The sequence below is a fragment of the Siniperca chuatsi genome, linkage group LG23, assembly GCF_020085105.1.
Source record: "Siniperca chuatsi isolate FFG_IHB_CAS linkage group LG23, ASM2008510v1, whole genome shotgun sequence".
Classification (NCBI taxonomy): Eukaryota; Metazoa; Chordata; class Actinopteri; order Centrarchiformes; family Sinipercidae; genus Siniperca; species Siniperca chuatsi.
The window spans coordinates 8,429,961-8,453,334 of record NC_058064.1 but is presented as its reverse complement, the minus strand read 5'-3'; the positions used below and the strand labels follow the sequence as shown (position 1 = coordinate 8,453,334).

Genomic DNA, 23,374 nt, shown 5'->3' with positions numbered 1-23,374 from the left:
TTCACCTCATTTATGTTAACCATAACAATGATCTTTCCCTAACCAATGTTTATTTGCCATAACGATTTTCCCTTAATCTAAACTTAGCCATGGTTGCCAGTCGCAGATATTGCACAAGGAGAGAATTGTTTAAAAATTACTATTGAACATAATTCTGGGTTTTACACAACTGTCCAATATTGACATTCTTGTCTGGCGATAGGGTGGAATTTAATCATTTCTACTGGTTATGGAAACATTGTACACAAATGAATCGCTGAGGTCTGGGAATGTGGCAACATTGCTTAAAAGAAGTCCAAAGGGTTAAGAAACACAAGTGGTGAGACGATCCAACAGATTTTAGACAAAACCCTCAGGTTATAGTAAATGTTAAAAGTATTACCCAAACTATCCATTGTAACCATCCATCACAGTTTACAGACCGACCGCCTGTTTCAACTTTGACCTACCCTACTTGCCACAGTTTGATTGTACCTCCAAATAAAGTTGTAATCTGGCTAATCCTTTGTCTCGCTTACAACCTGTCTGTTACTCTTCTGCTCGTGTTTGTTGGCCCATCTGACACCACCCGTTAACGTTCAAGTGACAAAGCCCTCTAGCGGCAGTAGCAATTATGGGTCTTGTCTATTGGGAGCAAAGGAGGAAGTAGTGTGACATTGTTATATAGCCACAAAGTCTGCAGATGGACCTTATAGCAGTTATTTTAACCCAAACCATCCCTAACCCTAACCAAGTCGTTTTTGAGCTTAAAAGTAACCAAACCATTTTATTTTCACACCTGTGAGAAAACAGAACATTTTGTTTTGGAGGGCAATTACAAATTAGGTATTTTGTCCCAGATCTCATGAATTACCTGATGAGTCCAGTGTTATCATAAGCAATAGGAATGATGGCCAGAACTAGTAAAATGAGAACAAAGTTGTAATAAATTGGAATTAACCGTTAAAGTTTGACATAATATGAAGATAAGCCATTTTTCTATGGAGTGGTGGGTGATTTGTTTGCAGAGCCAAAAAGTCAACATTGAGTGTCCGCTGCACTGGGTGATCTCCGCTAATGAACAATTTGCTCGGTGAGGTGTGACCACAGGCATTGTGATGGGAGCCACACACACAGTGGACTACTGATGCAGTGAGCGAGTGAGATAGAGAGAGAGAGAGAGAGAGAGAGAGAGAGAGAGAGAGAGAGAGAGAGAGAGAGTGGGGAGGGAGACTGGAACTCAGTTCCACATAGACGAACCAACACGAGCTCAGAAAGACGGTGTCTCCTGCAGCACACACACACACACGCACACACACACATACACACACACTGCTGGCTGTGGATTCTCCATCTTATTCCATACATCTGTAGGTAAGCAGCTGACATGTTTTCATCTTCCTGTACACATAGCTGTATCGCTCTCTATCTGCATGTTAAACAGCTGCTTTGCATCTAGGAATAGGGATGTGTGGGTCTGACTCCAATATGCTGTTACACGCTGACACACACTCTAGCTCAAGCTATAGGTAACACACAGACACATACTGTATTTCCTTTAACACATGTAAGAGGGCTTGTGGTTTAGGATTAATGAGATCAGAGGGAATCATTTAGTGGTAAATCTTTAGGAAAACATGAAATGTGTATGTTGGTAGTATTTATGAGAATGTTTGTGTCTGTCAGTGTGTCATCTGGGTAAACCTGATATATAAAGATGTTGTAATTTTTGTGAATATCTGGCTTGGATTATGCAATCATATTCATGTTTATTCATTCCATTTTAACACAAGGATGTCCAGATTATATGCATGCATGTGTGTGTGTGTGTGTTTTGGTGTTAGGAAACCAGCAAATGCTCTTGCAAGCATGGATTGTTTATGTGTGTGTGTGTGTGTGTGTGTGACTGCCCATTTGCATGTGAGTGCAGCACGCTCTTACAAGCGGAACAGCGGAGTCCAAAAGGTGCTCAAATCCCGGGGATTAGCGAGACGTCTTTGGCTTCAGCTGTCACCATGGCAAAGGCAGCCGGTGGAACGCCTGTGTTTGAGAGCGCCCTTTATAGTCGGCAGGTTCACTGCATTCATCAGCTCCAGGGCTAACACAAGCATTAGCGCAGCACAATTAATGTCATTCTCAAGCATGGGGAATATGTTTCATGAGTGGTCAAAGTGGGGTTTTAAAGAGGTGGAGTATAAGAGGCATGGAAGATGTTCGGAGAAAAAAAGGAAAAATGACATTTGGGCAAATCAACATGTTTTACCAGGAAAAATGAAAGTCCGGAAGATGTTATTAACGGTACTGCTAATGTTTTGAGAGGAATTCTGCATGTGGAAATTGGATTTGTAGGATGGCATTTCAAAGAATCGCCAGAGGAAACCCCACAGATTAGAATAGCAAGGCATTAATCGTGTTTGTAAATAGCATGACTCAGGATGTTGTTTGGTTGTAAAACCGGCAGGACGTACGTAACCTGTTGGAGTCCTGCCTGTGATGCTGCTCATTTGGACTCATGACCAGAGGTTTGGCTATTCTCGGAGAGCATGCTCTAATTATGGTCAATAATGTCCAGAGACTATTGACTGTAGCTGGGTGCACCATTTCTATCTGTGGATCTGTCCCACACAACTCACAAGTTAGTAATGAGACACCAGAGAATCAACTGAAAATGATGTCAAACGAGGAATAATGTTTTCTGGCTTAGAGTTAGATGAGAAGATCGCTACCACTCTCACATCATACCGGTAAACATAAGACTACAGCTAGCAGCTGATTAGCTTAGCTTAGCATAAAGACTGGAAACAGCAAGTCTTGCTCTGTCCAAATGTAACAAAATCTGCATACCAGCCCCTCTAAAGCTCACTAATTAACACGTTATATCGTGTTTGTATAATCTGTACAAAAACGAAGTGTAAAAACAATCAGTTGTGGTTTTACAGGGGGTTATGCACCAGACAATTTCTTGATCACCGGGGACTCCAAGACAGTCTTTATGCTAAGCTAAGCTAACTGGTTGTTGGTTGTAGCTGTATATTTACCGAACAAATATGAGAGAGGTATGGATCTTCTCGAGTACGTGTATTTCCCAAAATGTTGAACTATTCCTTAACAAAATTTGTTTTCCGTCAACAAACTGGGCAGTGGCAATATGCAAGCATACTATGAAACATGATACTCTAAAATACCATTAACCTGACTGATTCATTTTAAATTACAATATTCAATCTTTATTAGTGTTGTCCATAATGATTAAATAAACCAACCGTAAAATTAATCCTGGAACTTGGAAGAAAACAAATAAGGTCTTTAACATTTTTTTTGTGTGAAATGAGGACATTAATCATCAACATTTTTTTCTTGGGTGTTCTGTACATCCGTCTTTCCCAAGGTGTCATAAGAATTTGTCATGACCATAATGACAACTACATTGATTAAAAGATGGATGGACAGACACTTGTTCGCTACGTTAAGCTCTCTAACACATTAGAAAGCCCTTCAAATGTGCTGCTTTAATAAATCCCTGCTGGCTTAAAGCTGCCAGTCAGATTGAATCTGTGCAGTATTGACATTGCCACATAGCGTCAAAGTCAGGAGAGGACAACAGGAAAAAGCCATAAGTTGGCTCCTTAGATGGGAGATAGAGCCTGTGATGTTAAAGAGCTTGCAATTGAAAATACAGGACCCGACACCACATGGGAGGATACACATGTAAATATACACTCAAATGCAAGTGCAACTACATATAACCATGGAAATAATACTAGAATGATAACTAGTGCTTGTAAATATGCACACCCACACAGCAGATTCAGAAAAAAAACAACTGTCACCCACAAAAATAGGCATTTGCAGGGAGGTAAATTACTCCATTATCTTGGACTGTGTCATTGATCCTCAGGCCTTGCCAGATTTGTTAAATAGAAATGACGTTAGCCGCAGTAAATTCGTCTCCATTTATGACTCCCTTCAGTGTAGAGCCTCTCCATTTCAGTCACTCAGGAGCGACACCCACCTCTAATTGAGTCACTGCATTTCTCTTTCACCTCTCTTTTTATAGCTTTATTTTTTCTTTCCCTCTCCTTTTACTTTCATTCTCAGAGACTGTGCTCCTCTCTTCATCTTTCTCTCTCTTGTTAGCTTTACTACAGTGGTCTTATTATGATCACAGCAATCACAGAGGGGCTTGTAAAGGAATAATCCTGCCGTCAGATTAATTTAGAATGGAGACATTTCCATAGAGAAATATGGTACAGTAGGTTGAAGGCTGATTGAGATCAAGATGGCTGATGGTCCTGAGAGAAGTGAGAGAACGGGGGCTTCTCATGAACACACACATACACACACTAAATTGAAAAACAGGAGTCTGTTTACAGAGTTAATGAAAGAGGCTCTGGCAACAAACTAAAATGAGCATTAGGGCGACTGCCGCAGAGTTTACTCTCCTGGACTAAGAATGCCACAACTGAATGTCAATATGGTGTCCCCGTCTCTCTCTCTCTCTCCTATTGCCCTTGTCTTTTGCTCTCTGCCCTTCTCTTCTGCCTCTCCTTCTCCTTCTCCATCTCTACTCCACTGAGTACACTACAGCGGCAGGCCCCATCTTTGTCAGGAGCAGCGAGACAAAACGCCAGCAAAATAATAGAGGGGACTTGTAAATTCCACACAGACACTTTTTATAGTTCCTTTCCACTTGCTCTGCTGCCTGTCAAACCAGACAATGCCTTCACTAACAGCCATGTATTTGAATTGGTGATGTGTGGTGACAAGAAAGTTAAAGGCCCAATCTGGAATGATAGTAAAGCACACGCTGCGGTGTGGTTTTCGATTCATTAGTAGCTAGTACAGTCGATAATCACTTTGTTAGCTTGATTGCTACTTTGTTTAATTTTTTTTAATAATGTAATTGATTAATGCAGTTATTGACAGAGTCATTGACAGTTTCTGAAATGTTTTGTTTACATGTTAAAGCTGCTGTTATCAATATTTTTATTTTATTAATGACTATGTGTACGTGAATGTGGTTGCTTGTACCTTTGAACTTCATAAACTTAAAAACATGCTGAAAGATATACTGTGAAGTGAAGTAAGCATTTTGCGCTCTACATGAGTTTCCTTTTACCACACACTCAGTGAAAGTGATACTGATGTGAAATGTGAGAATGTTTGCCAAAATGAATTATACATATTCCCCACTGTCTAAATAATTGATCAGTTATGCATGAAATCAACAAAGAGACAATCAATTTGCCCCAAGCTTCACAACTAATTAAAATGTTTCTATACACAATAAAATTAACTTGGTTCCTCAACAAAACATTCTTTCAACTTTCTCTTTAAAGGCAGAATTTAATAGTTCATTGGCCTTTCTGTAAGCCTTAGAAATTGCTTGCAAAATGTCTTGAAGTAGCCAACAAAGTGTGCATGCGTGGTTGTGTGTACCTACTACAGAACAGTACATGTGGGCGAACAAGTACACAATTGCACTAACATGCAGAGTCAGATCCAAATTCATTTACAATCATATCTCTGCACGCATGAAATGTGACCGTGTGAGTGGGTTGTTTGGTGCAAGCTTGAGCACACAACCATCTAAAAACAACCTCACCTCATTGGAAACTGATTTCCATGCTGTTCAGTCAAAATGCTAAAAGTAGGGAATGTGTGGGAAGCTCTATGTTTGACCCCACTGGTAGTCAGTCTTCATATCTCGGCATCTGACTGTGTATCCAGGTTGGTTTCATCCCTCCAGGCGGGAACAGAGGGGGAGACGGCAGGTCAAGTTCCTGCTCTCCTGATCAGTGAGAACGAGCCTGGGACTCTTATAGTAGCGGCTGATTGATCTTGTGTGTGCGTATGAACCAAAATAGCAAGAACTTAAGAGAAGAGAGAGAACTGGCATGGATTGGGGGGGAAAAGTGAGTCGTAAATAAACTTGTCAGAGAGAAGAAGAGATGGCTGACAAGAAAAAGTGTGAAATAACACTCATAAAGAGAATGAGAGCATAATAGAGAACTTCACTGTGATAGCGGATTTCTGTGAATATTGATGTTTTTTTACTCCCACACAAACAGATCTTTCTCCCTCTGCTTTAAAGAACAAATAAATCTGAGATTGAAAGAGAGCAAGACCAAAACTGGGGTGGGCGGGGGCTTTAGTGGGGAGTTAACTACAGCTAAAGTATACAGGTTGTTGTTCTCGCAGGGGAAATTCCTTTGGTGCTCCAGTCTTTTCACTGAGGCAACAGGCTAGTGACTTTGAACCACTCAGTGCTCCAAAGAAGAAAAAGAGGTCCCTCTATTCTTATGCTGGCAACGCGGACCCTAATTCTTCACAAACCTCCCCCAACTCTACTCACACACTCTTGACCACTCTTCACTGATTAGAATACATATGGATGGAAGTTCTTTAAGTTTAAGTTCTCTAATTGGTCAGTCCGTGTAGCCGCCCAACCACTGCGACACAGCATGCATGTGAGCAACAGCATGACATAAATACTGACCACCACATCTAACAGGACACCACTAATTGTGGGGTGTCCATAATACTTAAGTCCTTGTTGTGATTTGTGGTGGGTGACATATTTTTTTAGCCTGCTAACTTCAGCAGTCGCTTATAGTGGGTGGCATAGTTTCTATACTTGATTTACTTTACAGTCTGGAAGAACAGCTGAAAAGCAGGTCACACTCTGAGAAACGGAAGCTCGGCCTTCCAAAAATGTTCAATGAAAAGAAAAATGAACAGATGCAAATTCTATTAAGTTTTCGACAACTCAAATTTAGCTGCCCAAGAGTGGATGAAAAGTGTGTTACTCAGTGTCCTGTGTGTTCTTGTCTTTTAGGCCATTTTGCCGGAGAGCCAGCCAAACCCGCCTCAGGGAGCAGGAGAATGGAGAACAACATGTGACCGATCCGTGAGCCACTGTCGACAGCATGCTTCGCCTCCTCCGGACCTTGGCTTTCTGCTTCTGGTGTTTTTTGCTACTTCACAGGCAGGCTGTGGCTGACGAAGAAGCCCTCTGGGGACCGACGCCAACAAGAAAAAACCCACCTGAAAATAAACAAAGCTTGGATGGTAACGACAAGGCTGCTGTGTTGACCACAACCACCAAAGGCCTGACAGAATCAATCGATCACTTGCAAGACCACTCGGGTTCAGGGGAAGGGAGCATTTCTGAAGCCTCTGAGCCACCCACCACTTGGACTCAGGATCTCCTAACTAGTGTGACAAAGATAAGAACAGAACCACTTCCCACAGGGACATCAGATTCTCCACACAGCAGCATAGCGCAGAGCCACAATGATACTCTTGTTTCAGACTCCTACTCACCCACAAGCAGTTCTATCAGAAACACTCTGTTCACCAACAGTCCCACCAGCACAAGCACTCCTGAACAAAATGCAACACATACCCACCCACCACGGGGCACCGCACGAGCAGCCGGACCCAGCACGGGTGCCACTCCACAACACTTCACAGAGGAACACACTGATAAAGACGAGGCTGAAGATTTTACGGAAAAGATCTCTTCAACGATAGCACCAGAAACTACAGTTCCCACTGCTTTGACACGGGCAGCAGCCCAAACCACAACAACAAACCCAGGACTGGTGGAGACCACACTGACCATCAGACACCCTCTGCGACCTGTTACACCCCCTACATCCTCAGAAATCACGTTTGTCAGAAAACCACAAGACCCGACTGTTGGTATTACCCTACATGCTGGAGAAGCCATAACGACAGAAACCCACCACACTAATAGTGAGTCTGACATGGCCAGGTCGGGGCCTGCGGAGGAACAGCCGGGGGTAATCACCACTGCCATGGGGATCGATCACAAACTACTGCCAGAATCCATAACAAGCACATCTCAGAGCCAAAGGGTTAACTTCCCAATAGCAGGAGGTAAGCAAAGTCAAACAAATCAATAGTGGCTGGATTGACTCAATAGATGTGATCAATCATGTGCAGGCAGGTCTTCTTCAGGTCAAGTGTTCAACAGATGGCTGTCAAAAGGCTGCAGACAGTTTGGCTTGATCGATGACATTTCTGACATGGTAAGTAGTCAAAGGTTTTACATTAGCATAAATCCCAATCTTGTTGAAACCCAGTCAACAATCATTAAGTACAATTCTGGAATCAACATTTACATGATCGCAATGATGGGTTATGTGTGGGAATCTCTGTTCATCTTGCTCAGGGAGAGGATCTTAAAGGTATAGTTAAACATTTTTGATATAATGTGGTATTACCCTGTGGTGGTTTTAATGGATGGACATGGATGGACATTTCAGCAACATGACAGCTTTCACAAATGGGAGTTGTTCCACAATACAGCCAAAGCCATCTACAAAAGAATGAAACATCTTTATTGTGTCTCGAATGCTTGCTTCCCACAGACTTTGAACTATTCAATAAAGTAGTTCCATGACACAGAGAATATGGAATGCAGAATAAAGCATCAAAATCTGTTGTGCAATCTGTTGTGGATAGTTAAAAAGCTTTTTTGAGTGATGTGTTGTTGTTGACTGGCCCTAGCCTTTCCCTAAGTTAATTTTGCATTTTACAATCACTACCAGTGAGTAATTCGTACCACCCTATTTAAAAAAAAATCATAACTATACCTTTAACAGTCTGTAATGAGTTTTCAGGCAGCAATTCCACTCCAACATTGCATAAGCCATTACCTCAGTGAATGGAAGGAAAGACTATTTGATTGAATGGGGGTGTTGTTCTCCACAGAGCATGAAAAGCGAAAGATGATGAGCTAAAACAGTTACTGGTAGCCAGTAGATTTCAGGAGACTTTGACACGACATAGAGGCAATACCTCCTCCTTCAAGGCCCATCCCCCAACACTGGTGGTAGTCTGGTGTCTGCATGCTTAATAAGTCTTCAGAGGAACATCCTCCTCCAGGTACCGACGCATTCATCATGTAGGGTCAAAGGTTGGGCCAGAAAATGATGAGGCGATTATTCTCATCCAGGGAGGTTCGGTGTCCATCTGTTAAAACCATGGTTGTTTGGTGGATGTATACACACAGTAGTGTCTGCAATATTCACTCAGCATGTGTAGGACATAATGATATCGATTTGCTTCCATGTTTTAATGCTGCCATCACACCAAACGTCCATTAATCGTTACAAATAAATGTTTTTAATTTTGAAATGCATTAATTAATTTTATAGATTTTCCATAGATAATTACACAAACCAGCAGGCAAAACAATAATTAGCAATTAATCCCAACAAAATTATGTTATGTTATATTCTTATTACCCTTATTACCCTTACCCCAGTTCCTCAATGGAAAATAAAGGTTGAGAGTGATTGTTTTTTTGCAGTGTTGGAATGCAACTATTCCAGATGTTGTGTCTCCCACACTGCTTTACGCTGCTTGTATTGAAACTGGTGATGTTGTGTTTTGTCTACAGCGCCCAGTGTTGTGTCTGCACTTGTTTTCGGTTGTGCATCATGTGGCGGCATACAGAAAAGATAGGGGGCTTGGCCTGGGTGGGGAGGGCTGCTGTGGCCGTGTATCAGTATTCCAAGCGCACACTCAGCGAAACCACCACCTCTCCTGTGGGACCATCCGCTCGCCAGTCGCTGTTCATGGATGCTGAACATGCTTCTTGCCATTTAGTGTCCTCCCTCCGTGCTCCCTTCCTCCTTTTGCAATCTTTTTGCCTCTGTACAAACACAAATTCCTGTCACTTTGTTCCATGGACAGACATGTCAGCTATGGCTGCTTTGAAGGGTGAAAATGTCTTGACAGCGATGAGAGAAGTTTCTGTTCATCCATGAGGATATGACAACCAATAGAATATGGTGCTTTTATGTAGTACTGCGCTGGAGTCTTGCAGTGTTTAAACGATTACACCTTGCCAAAGGACACAGGGGGAGACTAATATGAAAATGAAAGCACGGAAGCACTGCATTATCATATATTATCCCAATGTGAACATTCTATCTGTGTGCTGTAATCTATTTTAAAGCTACACAGGGTGAACATTTCCCTACTGGAGGTGTGGAACATCTTCACCACACAAACGGATGGGTTTTACATTGATCGAGAGAGCATTTGCTAGGTGGTGTTGCCCTTGAGGAGGCTGTCAGGTATAAAAAACAGCAATGCTCTGCATCTGTGTCAAATCCTCTACTAAGGGACACTCTGACATCCGATAGCAAGGGCAATTATGAGAGGAGAGAGCAGAAAAAGAACTAGGGGTTGAGGCTGATGTGATGTGGGGGTTGAAAATGTAGGTTTTCAAAGGATCTCTGAAAGCCACTGCAATACATTATCTTCCAAAAAGCCTTCCTTCATCCTGCTCCTTCTTTCCCCTCCTCCCACCTTTTCCATTAATGTACTAACAGGCAGCGGCGAAACTAGACCCTTAGCACACTCCATTAATACCTGCAAGGATATATTGTCTCTGTGATCCGAGCGCTATACCAAACAGCTATAGCACGGCCATTGACAGATTCATTGATTATGGAAATAGTTTTACACGCAAAGCATGTGACATGAATATCTGATGCCCTGGTATAGAATTTACATGGAAAAGGGTCATTAATGCAAATAGAGAACACTGTCTGGACTTCAATATTATGTTAATCTTCTCATAATGACTTCTTTAACCAGTCAGAGTCCTTGAGTTTTAAAAAAACTGGATGGATTAGTTTGTTTTTAGGATTTGACCCACAGCTCTTAGACTGCATTTCCCTGACTAATGCAAATATGCAATTATAGAACAATCTGTTTATTTCTCACATTTATTCAGACTGATTTTAAAGCAAGACTTGGGAGCGTAATGGAGTTATTAAGTATTGTAAAAATGAGCCAAATTAGCAACAACATGATGCAATTTTGTGCAAGTACATCCCGAAAAAAAATCAAGTGAGGTATCTCTGTCATAATATCCCATTTTTATGCATCTGATTATGAGCATCCGACTTTCTGCTGCACTGCTATCCAACCCCTGCTATCCTTTTCTTTTCTATCACTCTAAGCTCAGTGTGTTTGTTACAAACCCACACATGTATTCTTTCACAAACTCTCTCAGGGTTTATGTAGACAAAGCAGAGTGTAATGGAGTGCAACATCATATTTTGTTTATTATTTCTGGGAGCTGAGGATAATGAGGATCTTCTGAAACACTGTGCAGTGAATAACTGCAACACCAAAATGGCCATCATTGCCTCAAAGATTTTGCTCACTGTGGGTACTACTTTAAATTCAATTTAGACTATGTTTCTGGAAGAAACCTAAATTGTCCTTTCTGCACACACATGTTGAAACATCCATTCACAGTTAGTGAAGGAGACACACAGAAAGATTCTTCTTCAACTAGATAGAACATCATACTTTAAGGTCATGAATGCCAAAAGAAATTACTGCATGTATGCACTAATTAGTTAAGCTTAGTTAATAATGCACTAGTTAGTTTCTTTGGACTGATGAGCAGTTAGCATCTGCCATCAGTGTGTGAAGCGCTTTGAGTGGTCAGAAGACTAGAAAGGTGCTGCTATACAAGTACAGTCCATTTACCCCTCTCTAATCCCTTTTAGCTTTTATTTTGCATCAGCAGAGTCTCTGTAAACAGCTGGGCATCAATAATTTCGCTTTGTGATGTGCTAAAGAGATCCACTGCTTGTACTGTGTGAGTGAGTGAGTGAGTGAGTGAGTGAATGAACATGTTTACTTTCCTTATATCTCATTTTAAGCGGAAATTAATCACAGGCACATCAGAGTGTCCGTACTGCAGATCTAAGATGCTGCAGTGATCTGGCTGTGGTGTACAGTGTCTCCTTCCAATTCACTGGACACGCTCAACAAACAGCAGCTCAACTGTAAAAACAAAAAAGTTGTGACAACAAAAAATTTCAAGGAAATTGACTAGTCATCTTTTGTTCAGATAACTTGCTGAGTAATGACTTACTCAAATTTAATGTGCACACTCAAAATTTCAAGGCAAAATACTTAAATAAATTTGTGAGTTTGATTTATAGTGGAATAGTCACTGGTGATTAAAAACTCTACAGGATACCTTTATGTCACAAAAAGGAGGATTTGACACACTTTGGAATTTGCTTATGAAGACTTGTTACTGGACTTTGACTTGCCTTAAAGGACATGAGACTTGAATCAAGACTTGCTCTAAGAGACACAAGACTTTTGTATGTGCAGGTGTGTACATGTGCAGTATTTGTCTCTGTTCCTCATCACCTCACTCTCCTCTGGCTGAGACAGATCTCCAGCTGTGTGGAGATCAACAGGGCAATAAAGGGATTAGCAGAATTTGCTTTGGAGACTTTTAAAACTTACAATTAACTCGGGTGCTGTGAGCATGACCTAGATTATATTGTACGATAGTAGTTTGCATTGCCTCATAGCCGTTATGATTTTTTTCTTATCTCATTATTCCTCCCGCTAGCCTTATGCTTCGGTATCTTTTATTGATATTAATTCTGAAGCTATAAACTAACAGTGTACCTGGTATCCCTGGCTTCATCACCAAGTCATCTCATCAGTTTTTCCCAACAGATTCACTCAATGAATATCGTCCCAAATCTCATCTGGCCCATCTTTCATTTATAACTGCTGCACTGTGTTGTCAAACACACAAATCCTCTGAAGAGGGCTGACTGTGAAAACATATTTTGTGAGTGTACCAAAGCAAAAAGAAAATGATGTGGCTCTGTCATGTAGTCATTACGTTCTCTGTCTCTTGTCTTGTTTATCTCCACTTTGTAGCACTAAGACAGATGATTGAACAAGGGGTCTGGATTTCTGATGGACCAGGATGTACACACCACTGCACACACACTGATAAGCATACACACACACATCAGGATGTCAATTTAATTAGACTACAGAGGGCCAGACTACTGTGCTATGGATGACTGGCTACAACTAAGTGGGTGATAGGCCGATCCATTTGACAGAACTGGGTTAAGAAATATAGTCCTTCCATTTTCTGCAGTGTGAAGTCTCAGACTTCACTGTGAGCAGAGAGGGTTAAACTTTCTTTTGGCAAGCTCCAGAACTGCTAATCTGTTTTTCTCAGACTACTTGGAGCTATGCTATGTTGTGTTCTTTAAATTGTGTTCCTGATTGCTTTGACATCGCTCAGAGGTTAAATTGCATGTGTCTTCCCAGAACTGCCAGGCAAAGAGGATAAAGAGGATGAGGAGGCTGAGGAAGGTGTGGTTCCTTCAGCTGACGAGGATGGTGACACCAGGTTGGCAGACATTTCCACGCCATCCGCTAAGCTGCTAACAACATCCCTTCCGCAGAGCACAGGTGAGCAAACAAATCCCTTAAAATGTAAACAAACATTGTAACTAACTTCAAAATCCCATCCGTTTCATGCATGTGTTTGCACAGCCATGCTGTTAGGGGGACAACTAAAAGGACTGCATGCTGTTTGTTTCATAAGAAGTCCTGTAGCTGTTTCAATATCTGTAAATCTGTCAGAGGACTGAGAGAAACAATTACCCTGCATGCTTTGCCTGAGGCCACTAATTGCTTCCAATGGGAGGAGAAAACTGCTCATTCAAGCTGTGATTTTGGAGAACTCCTGAGAACAGAAGAGATGGAGAACAATACCCACCCAATAAACCAATAATATGTCATCGATCCAAAGACAATTGCTGCCTTTAAAAAACTGAAAACACAGACAAGTATTGATTAAGCGCTGGCCAAAGACAGTTTGCTGCACGTCAATTTCAATAAATAAAGCATTACTACTATATTCTGTCATTTCTGTAATTATTCTGGAATCTATTACTCAAGGCAGGGTATCAAATTGCTCTTATTATAGCTATGTAATTATTACCTGGTTAGAGATCGAACATACAAAGAAATTTGGTGCAAATACTGTAGATATGACATTAGAAGAAATCAAGGCTGGCAATATTTTATAATGTTGTTACTAAGCGCATTTTCATCCACCTGTTTCTATACGCACTTTCAATTTGCGCATAAAAAACGCTAATGCAGAAAATTTGAAAAAAAACGTTGAAAACAGTCTCTGCACTTGGCTGAGGAGGAAAAGTTGGTGTATTGACAAAAGTGAAATGTAACAAAGTGCAATGGAGACTTATGTCTTATGTTAATAAATGATGCCGTTCATGAAGCATGTGACTTAAATGCCCACTGAAGAGACAGAAAATGGTGGCAGATGAATACATCAGATCTGTATGGAGCAATGAGGAGACTGTAACCTTCCTCAAATTAAAGGAGCAGTGTGTAGGATTTAGTGGCATCTAGTGGTGAAATTTTAGTTTGCAACCATTTGAATACCACTCGCCTCACCCTCCCCTTCCAAGTGTGTAGGAGAAATTACGGTGGCAAAAAACGTGAATGGCCCTATCTAGAGCCAGTGTTTTGTTTGTCCGTTCTGGGCTACTGTAGAAACATGGTGGTTCAACATGGTGGCCTCCGTGGAATGGGACCCACTCTCTCTGTAAATATAAAAGGCTTATTCTGAGGTAATGTAATGTATTCTTATTTTCAGGTGAAAACATACTTATGAATATTATATTCCATTTCTGCCCATAGATACTCCTAAATGTTACAGATTGGACCTTTAATACATGAAATAAACATAAATGCCATATTCCCATCACATTTTCTACAGTCTTCCACCGTATGAGGTTTGACTGGTACATCTCGTTGCGCCAAGTTCTTCTCCAATGGTTTAATTGCACCTGACTAGAGAATTAGCGCCACCAGCTGTTTATTTTGATGAACCAACTCCCAATGTTCGCATAACAGTAGTGGATGGAAACACGCATTGATTCATATTTTCTTTTAAAATTTGCTCTACATTTGGATGGAAAGCTGGCTATTGTCAACAAATCCCATGAAAAGACCCAAGAATGTTACCACCTCTCAATACTTCTAACAGACCTACAGGTATCCTGGCTGTGGCTCTCAGCCCCAAGCTCATACCTGATGTAAATCTTTAAAAATGGCTTACAAATATATAGTTTAATATAGTTTCTCAGTGGCGGATTAATACACGGTTGGTGCTCTAGTGAGTGTTTATGGCAACAGAGTGGTATATGCAGAATTGACTCAAAATAAACTACAGTGCCCACTTTCATGGAAATAAAGGAAAATTTAATTTCACCCAGTGAAACTGTGTGGTTCAGTGATGTGATTTTAAGTTTTTAGACAACAATGGCAAAGAAAAATAAACTTTATCAGGCTTTGGCTACACAGACAAAACATGTTAATAGGATTAATTTACTGTTTAATATAATAATTTACTGTAAAAAATATAGAATATCACTAGATTTCTCCTTTAAGCTAAATCAAAAAAGATTCTCATAATCTACTGTATTCTGGTATAATATTAACATAAAAATCCATATATATTATTCTATCACATATATTAGTCCCTCATCAGGAACTTGATTTCTGGTAAAATGTGCTTATTAAAAAACTTCAGCCCAGTTCACAGGAGCATATGTAACCCACATTACCTCGCCCAGAATAGCAAATGTTGTCAAGTGATTTTCAAAAATAGACCTGTCAGATGTGCCACTTGCTGATGATGGGATGCTACGGGGCTCTCTAGCTTGGTGTGTCACAAGTAAGTGAAACAATAATGTTAGTAGTCTGTCTGCCTGCCATTTGAATGTGTCATCCCTAAAGCAAAAATCTGTTGTTGAATATCATACAAGCGCTCCCATTTGCTTTAATGGACCCACATCAGGTGGTTTTGCATTATGTTAACCGTTTAAGAAGCAGATAAAACCCTCAGCCTCACATTTACCAACACACACAACTGGCTCCTCCTCAGTATGCATGGTCTAACTTCTCCATGAGCTCCTACTAAATTGCTTTTTCGGAGGTGAGCCAAATTGAAAATGAAGGCAATCAAATGAAAACTATGGAGCTCTCATTTTCATGATGCAGAATCAACACCCAGCCAATTAAAGATGTGTGTGTGGGGTTGTTTCCCATGTAACATCAGAGGAATCCTTCACCTTTATTACCTCAGCTGGTCTACAGGTTGAGGTGCCTTAGATGAGACTGCTCAATATTTACAAGCAAAGCCCAAAGAAATGAAGACATAAATATAGCCCCTGCACACTAATAGTGTTTCTACAGAGATCTAAATGAAACTAGTCCTCACAAGAAATGTGAAGCAAGTCGTATAATATGGGTTTGCTGATTTTCGGAAGATTAGTTTTCATTTATCTTTTATACTGTATCGGTCTGCATTAATAAGTAACTGAATCATCTTAAGACAGCTCCAGGATCTTAAATTCTTTTGATTTATACTGAATCTCACATCAAATATTCACAGTAATCATCACTTAATAGCTGCAGGCATTATGAAAGAAGGGTTAAGTGTAGAATATTGCCATGTTGATTATATGAAACCGTGACATATTATTTTTAGCCATGCTATCGTAGCCTAGCATGCTAGGGATGGCAATGTCTGTTGTCTTTGGGTTGGTTGGTCCACCTCTTTGGTCAGTGGAATTCAAACTCCAAGTCTTCAGATTACATTTTATAAGTTTTTATTAGTTACAATGACCTCTCGGTCGATGTCCACAGCCTCTTTGCTTTCAGGCTGTTTCTGTCTATTGTAGATGTGCCTACTGTCCCTTGCATGACGGACTTGTTCCCACAGGAATGTTTCAGATGACCGAGCAGCATGCAGTGGAACGTTACGCTCTGATCCATCCTTGTACCGTAGCCACCACATACCAAACCTTGTCCAGGCTCAGATTTGAATTTATTGACATGAGCAAGGCAACAAAACATGGCACTAATTCAACACCCGTCACGTTTTCCACTTGGCCTGACTCAGTGGCATCCAAATCATCCCCATTGCCCTGGAAAGTAAACAAATGAATTGACAAGTCACTGGCATAACACTGTACTGAACCGCACCTACTTTATCAGTGGCCTCCACATTCAGAATGCCTGCAGCTGTGTGTTTGTTTTACACATTTCCCACACAGCTACTGTCTGTTTGTCAGTGCAGACATACAGTGCAAGTGACATTTAATGCCCTCATTTAAAACTGCTAATGTCATAACTTTCAACAAGACTAAGCATATCTCGTCTTTATTTTCTCAACATGCATTTATGATTATTAGCCATGCTAGCGGCACGGCACTAGGGATGGCAATGTCGGTCAGTCGGTCGGTTCACCACTTTGGTCCAGACTGAAACACAGACGATGAATCCTAATGACTTTGGTGATCCCCTGACTTTTCCTCTAGTGCCACCATGAGGTTGACATTTGTGAAAAAAGTTTAAACTATAGGATGGTTTGTCATGATATTTTGTACAGGCATTCACGGTCCCCTCAGGATGAATTGTTATCACTTTGGTGATCCCCTGACTTTTCATAAAGCATCACCATCAGGTTGACATTTTTATTTGTCAAATGCTTTGGTTTATGACCAAATAAGTGCAAAACTAATGACATTCTGTAAGCCCCTGCTGTACTTTGTATTTAGTTCTAATTAGCAAATATTAGCATGCTAACATGCTTAACTAAGATGGTGACCATGCTAAATATTGCATCCATAGATCCATAAACATCCATAGATGTATTATAATACATATGGTATATATCAGTACATCCACATAAACATTAGCATGTTAGCATTGTCACTGTGATAGCATTTAGCTTAAAGCACAGCAATACAGAGCTGCTAGCGTAGCTGTAGACGCTTGTTTTTAACATTTATTTGGTTACATTAATCTTATTGTTTAGTCAAAAAAGAGTGAAAAAATGTCTATTGCAAGTTAGGTGGTGTCTTCAACTTGCTTGTTTTGTCTGGACCAGTCCAAAACTAAAAGGTACTCAATTTACAGTGAAATAAACAGAAATCATGTTATCTTGAACCAGCAAATATTTGGGATTTTAGTTTCATAAATGACTTGAGCGATTAATACATCATTCGTCTACTTTGATTAATCAAAAGTGTTTGTTTAAAATGTTAGGAGTTCCAGACAGCTCAGGACACTGCTGTGATTACAAATCAACCACTGTGTTTATAATTTAGTCATTCCCTCCTGGCAAATTAAACGTCAGCATGGAACGGGATGTTTAAACTGACTTAATGGCTGTACTGCTTGTACTTTCCTGGCAGAACAACAGCAGTGTGTGAATGTGTGGCATATCTGAATATACTGACTGATGTTCACACATCTGTCTAATTCTCCTCCCTGCCATATTTGCTCTTAACAATATAGTCCAGTGCAACGCTGGAGGATGAGAATGATGCGTAAGGGAGCCATCTCAGCAGCATTTCACTTTCTGTTATTTAAGATTCATCAGGGTTTAATTTAAAAACAGTTCATCAGTACAAAAACAAAGCCTCTCAAAAACTCATCGATCCATTTTTCCCCTCCTGTTGAGGACGTGATTAAGCTTCAAAAGACAGCTCAGGATGTCTGAAATAAAACTGCTGCATCACGCTACAGTAAAAGATGCAGCAGCAGTTGGCATTGGGGTCATATTTCCTCGAGCTTGACGTTTTCATCACAACCTGGGACAGTGATTCAGCTCTGGAGTCAGGAGATGAATGAGGAAAAATTATAGACTTTGTCAACAACAGCAGATGCTAAAGCTTTTGCTAAAGCACTTGTGAAAATCCTCTGCCACTCCTGAGGATCTGAAGCAGGAAAAGAGCATGGCTTTGTTCACAAGGGGTACTTGAGTACAGAAAGCGTACAAACAGTACAAACACATGCAAATGCACCGATAGACACTCCAATGTGTGCTCACATTGACACACATTGTACAAGAAACACTAATCCAAGTGCAAGGGCTTCAGGCTGTTTGCATTGCAGCATCATCACAGTAATGTTAGTGTGCTAAAAGCAGACACACACTGTCAACCATTTCACTCTCCCCCAGAGTTGCAGTCCTACATGTTAAACATAATGGAAGCAGCAGCTGCCATGCATTTGATCTATGCATTTGGAGGAAAGAAGCAGAGAGCAGCAGAAGCAGAAAACATAAAGCATGGGAAGAGACTTCAGGACAGTCAAAGAGAACAGAAAACTGTCCCAGTTTAAAAATAACAAACCCACCTATGGGAGTTTCCCCTTTTTAAAGGCGGGTGTTGAAGGGAAATCATAAGCAAAAGAGTGAGTTAGGGGACCAGGACAGGGTGGTATGGGAAACACAATAATACAACCCATAAAAGTACATTAAAAGACAGATGAGAAAGACTTGAAACAAAAATGCTAAACCACACAAATTCCACTTTTAGTTTTACTTAGGAAACAAATTAGACACCTTCAATCTATACGCAAAGATTTAGGGGTTTTGTGGTGCTGATGTCTGCACATTTAAGTTCTTAAATTGGCACATAACATTACCACCAGATGTAATGTATTCCCCAGGTGTCACTGGACATATTTAAACCCCTCTTTTTTGCTGTTTTAGACAAGAGCTACAGCAATACTTTTTGGTTATTTTTACCCAAAAAATAAGTCTCTAATTTGACAGAGAATTAAATGCAAAATATGTTTATGAGCACACACGTCACCAAACCTGCCTGCTGTGTGATTTACTGTGCTGCCAGTTTATCCTGTTCATTTGTCCGTGTCTCTGAGGTCCATTATAGCACCTGGCTCTTTATGGTGGAATGATTGTCTCTGATAAGCTTGCTGCAAAATGACTGATGAGCCTGTGTGTGTACAAATGACAGATGCAATTATAAGCTGCTTCTCTTCTTTTTTTTAATAAGGCAAGGTGTTTAAGCTGCCATTATTAGACTAAAGGTCTCAATATGTTCTTTTCTGTGGTGGAAAGATAGCATGGTAGCATGGTTAAGTCCCTGATGTGAAGCTCAGTGATGTGGAGACTAGGAGGCTGAAAAATGTTTCTTTTTGCCCATCTGTGAGGCATTCTGCTGTGTGAAGTGACTTGTGCTACATCCCATTCAAGTCATCCTCCAGTAACTGAATTACATAGACCTGTACGGCACAGATGAGCTTTGCAGGCGTCTCTGTAATGTTTACGCAAACACACATATACGTGGTTACTCCTTAATTTTCAAAGCTAAACCATTTCCTTTTTCAGTGCTAAAACATGTCTAACACAATCATAATTAACTGTTCTCGCATGAAAACTCCAGATGGCTTACATAATGCTAGAGAAACTAGCTCTGTGGTTCTGAGTGGGCTGATTTCTAACACACACACACACACCACTGCCTCTTTTTTTGGGCCCAGCTAGGTTTGAAGTTGCCTTCTTACAAGCTTATAAACAGGATTAGCACATTAAGAGGAAAGCATGCCTTTACCATCCTGGACCTGAGCCAATTTGTTTTCTGGCTCAGATAGTTTGAACGTTGATTAAATGTGTCTGTGTATTCTCATGAGTGGACGATTAGTATGCTTTTAAGTGATATAAAAGTAGATATTGCCATCTTCAAGTTTTGGAGATGGCAAAACTTCTTGTTCTCTTCCTTTTCAATTACTCAGTTAAATATTAATCTTGTATTCTACCAGCTATTGGAAGCAAATTTGATCAAACTGAATTTCTACTTTCTTTCCAGGCATTCCCCCAGAAACTCTGTACACTGAAGACTGGATGTCCAGCCTGATGGACAGTGACGTCACCTTTCTTCCAGACTGCAATAAAGAGCGCTCTGGGATCTGCAACCTCTCCGACACCTGGGACTCCACAACCTCCTCGGACGTCAAGCCCACACAAAACACAACTGCCACGAACCAATCAATCAACCCCTTCCTGATCCCAGCTCCACCCATGTTGGTGCCGCTGTACACTGACTGGAACAGTGCCATGGCAGCTTGGGGCCTGGCCTGGGATGCGCATGTTTACGGCGCTGGTTGCACCTTTGCGATGCTAACCCTAGCCTCAGCGCTCAATCTGCTCTGCTTGCCACTACGATGCCCATCCGGATGTGGCTACTTTGCCTTGGTCAGCCTGTTTCTACTAGCTGCAGGTTGTACCAGATCTTTCTCGCTCCTGTACGATGCCTATGGCCACCAGGACCGCTTACCCTCCACAGAGGCCTCACTGATGCTCTACGAAGCACCGTTTCCCTGCTTGACTGCAGCTTTCGGTCTGGTTTTCCTTCTTCTCTCAATGCGCTCAAGAATGCAGCTCTCCTACTCAGCCTTCCAGAGACCCTGTTTCCTGGCCTGCCTGGTTGTCCTGCACTTTGCTGCTGCATTCGGACCGGTGACATTACTTAAGTTCTACCAGCAAAAGCCTCCCCTTTGCCTCTTTCTTTCACTCATCTCCCGTGGAGCCTTTGTAGTACTGGCCACATTTCTGTCTGCCGCCTATTTTGTGTTCTACATCTATGTGCGGGCAGATTCGAAGCACATCTACCACCTGAATAACACGTCTCCAACACCTGCTGAGCGCTATAACCGCTGCCCTTTTGCTGAGAGCCGGGACTGGAACCGTGCAGCAGTAACCGTTTGTCTTTCAGCATTGTTTTTTTTAGCATGTGCAGGACTGCAGTTATATGCAATGCTCAATGCCATGGGTGTTGCAGGTGGGGAGGAGGTCTTCCATCCTTGGCCCTGGTGGGCTTTTCAGTTTAGCTGCAGAGTGTGTGAGCTTGGGGTTTGTCTTACCTTAGCCTTGGTGGTTGCACAACCAGTCTACTGTTCTGACCACCTCCCAGCTGCAGGGAGCTGCTGGACTGAACTGTTGGCATCCAAGTCACCCATCCTGCCTGGGAGCTACCAGTGGACCCTGAGCCAGCAAGAGAAGCTCGCCATTGTCGATACCGTAGGGCATGGAGAGACAGAGAGCCTTCCTCTTTACACTCTGATGGATGAGAGGCTTGGTAGCAGCCTGAATGGCCTGGACCTCCTCTACCACAGCAACCGGGCCTTGGCGTACCGAGACCTGGACTTGGAGTTAGACTTTGGACAGGGTTCAGAAAAACCTGAGGATGGAGGGGGCGGAGAGCCCTCAGGTGGATCCTCGTTTACCAGTGACTCCACCACAGACCTGAGGCCACCTTCACCCATCAACCTGCGTCGCAGCATAGACGAGGCACTCTTCAGTGAGGCCCTCTTTCCCATGAGCCTCTTTAGCCCTGCTAGGCCTATTCGCTGCAGTGATCTATCCATAAACAGCCACTGTGCACTTCCCAGCAACAACCTCTGTGATCCTCTCTCAGCTGACCCCGGCCTTTTTCGTACCTCTTCCTGCTTGGAGATGGCCTCTCAACCCCAGCCCCCTTGCACCCAATCTCAAGAAGACACTGTTGTAGGTGCTCCACCATCTCCCTCCCTGTCCTCTTCCTCCAGCTGTTTATCTCCTGAACGTTGGAGGGGCAGCTCTTCCTCCTGTTACCTCTATCGAGCCTCTCTCGGGGGCTCCTCGCTGGTCCTCTGCCCAAGCCCAGAGAGACATGCTAGTCAGCTTCTCCAGCAAGGGGGTACAGGCCATGGGGTGTCCTCTGGCCATGCAGACCCACAGAGGCACTATCATACACTGGGCGCGGCCTCACAGGAGAGCCTGGACGTGGACATGTCATCTGAGGCAGACCGATCCGTGCAGGAGGAGTTCATCAATGTCTGCAGACAAATCGATGCTTTGAGCATCTGCAGTGAGACAATTGATTTGTAAGTACAGTCTGGTCAAACAAGGGTTACACTGAAGATGGGTGTCTACTTGTTGTAGCAAGCTGGTCAAGGTTTTTTACAGCCTATTTGGTAGTGCATGGTAGCTTTTGCATACACCATAAAAGACCTATAGCTGCCAAAATAAAGTTTTTGGAGGTTTGATTAGCTTTCTTATGCGATCATTAGTGAATGTCTGAGGGTCTAAGTGCCAAGAACGTCAAAAGCCAAAAGGTAATTTGTAACTTTTACATGTTTGATAAAGGCTGGTTAAGTTTGATAGTCAAAAGAATAGTAACATTTTACTGAGTGGTGAGAACAGGAATTTATTTGTACAAATGTTTTTATTGCATTCCAACATTCCAATAGATAGTACTGTGACTGAATTAAGCACTTATTAAAAACTACTGAAGTCATACCCTTTCAAACTCAGCAGAATATCATTGTCATTAAATCTCATGTTGCATAAATGGGATTAAAGTTAAATTTGTCAAACTATAAACTCTTCATGTCAATATGCCACACATCTTAATTGCAGTTATTGTGCAACACTGCCCTCTACTGGAAAAATGCACTGTTTTCTTATCCTCCTACAGTCATCATAAATGGATTGTGCTTCTACATACACTGATGGCATCTTCTATGACCAGCTTACTAATTTATTTATGTTCAAACATAACTGTGCTCAACACATTGTCTAATAAAGTTTGTTTTATAACATTTGGCTTCTTTCACTTAAGGTTCAAAGTGACATCCGGCAATGTGACTTTGCAACTTATGTTCAAAAAGACAG

General features: G+C 41.6%; 1 protein-coding gene across 2 annotated transcripts; it reads left to right on the top strand.

Moving 5' to 3' along the window:
* Nucleotides 1-1,218: 1,218 nt before the first annotated feature.
* Nucleotides 1,219-23,301, top strand: prrt4b (proline rich transmembrane protein 4b). Of its 2 annotated transcripts, none has more exons than XM_044185753.1 (4): nucleotides 1,219-1,353; nucleotides 6,818-7,884; nucleotides 13,138-13,281; nucleotides 20,529-23,301. In XM_044185753.1, exons 2-4 carry the CDS (start codon nucleotides 6,909-6,911, stop codon nucleotides 22,586-22,588), a joined length of 3,180 nt encoding a protein of 1,059 aa, XP_044041688.1. In that variant the 5' UTR covers nucleotides 1,219-1,353; nucleotides 6,818-6,908; the 3' UTR covers nucleotides 22,589-23,301. The 2 variants fall into 2 exon arrangements, with proteins under 2 accessions (XP_044041688.1, XP_044041689.1); XM_044185754.1 differs by having other exon boundaries at nucleotides 1,225-1,349.
* Nucleotides 23,302-23,374: the final 73 nt, after the last annotated feature.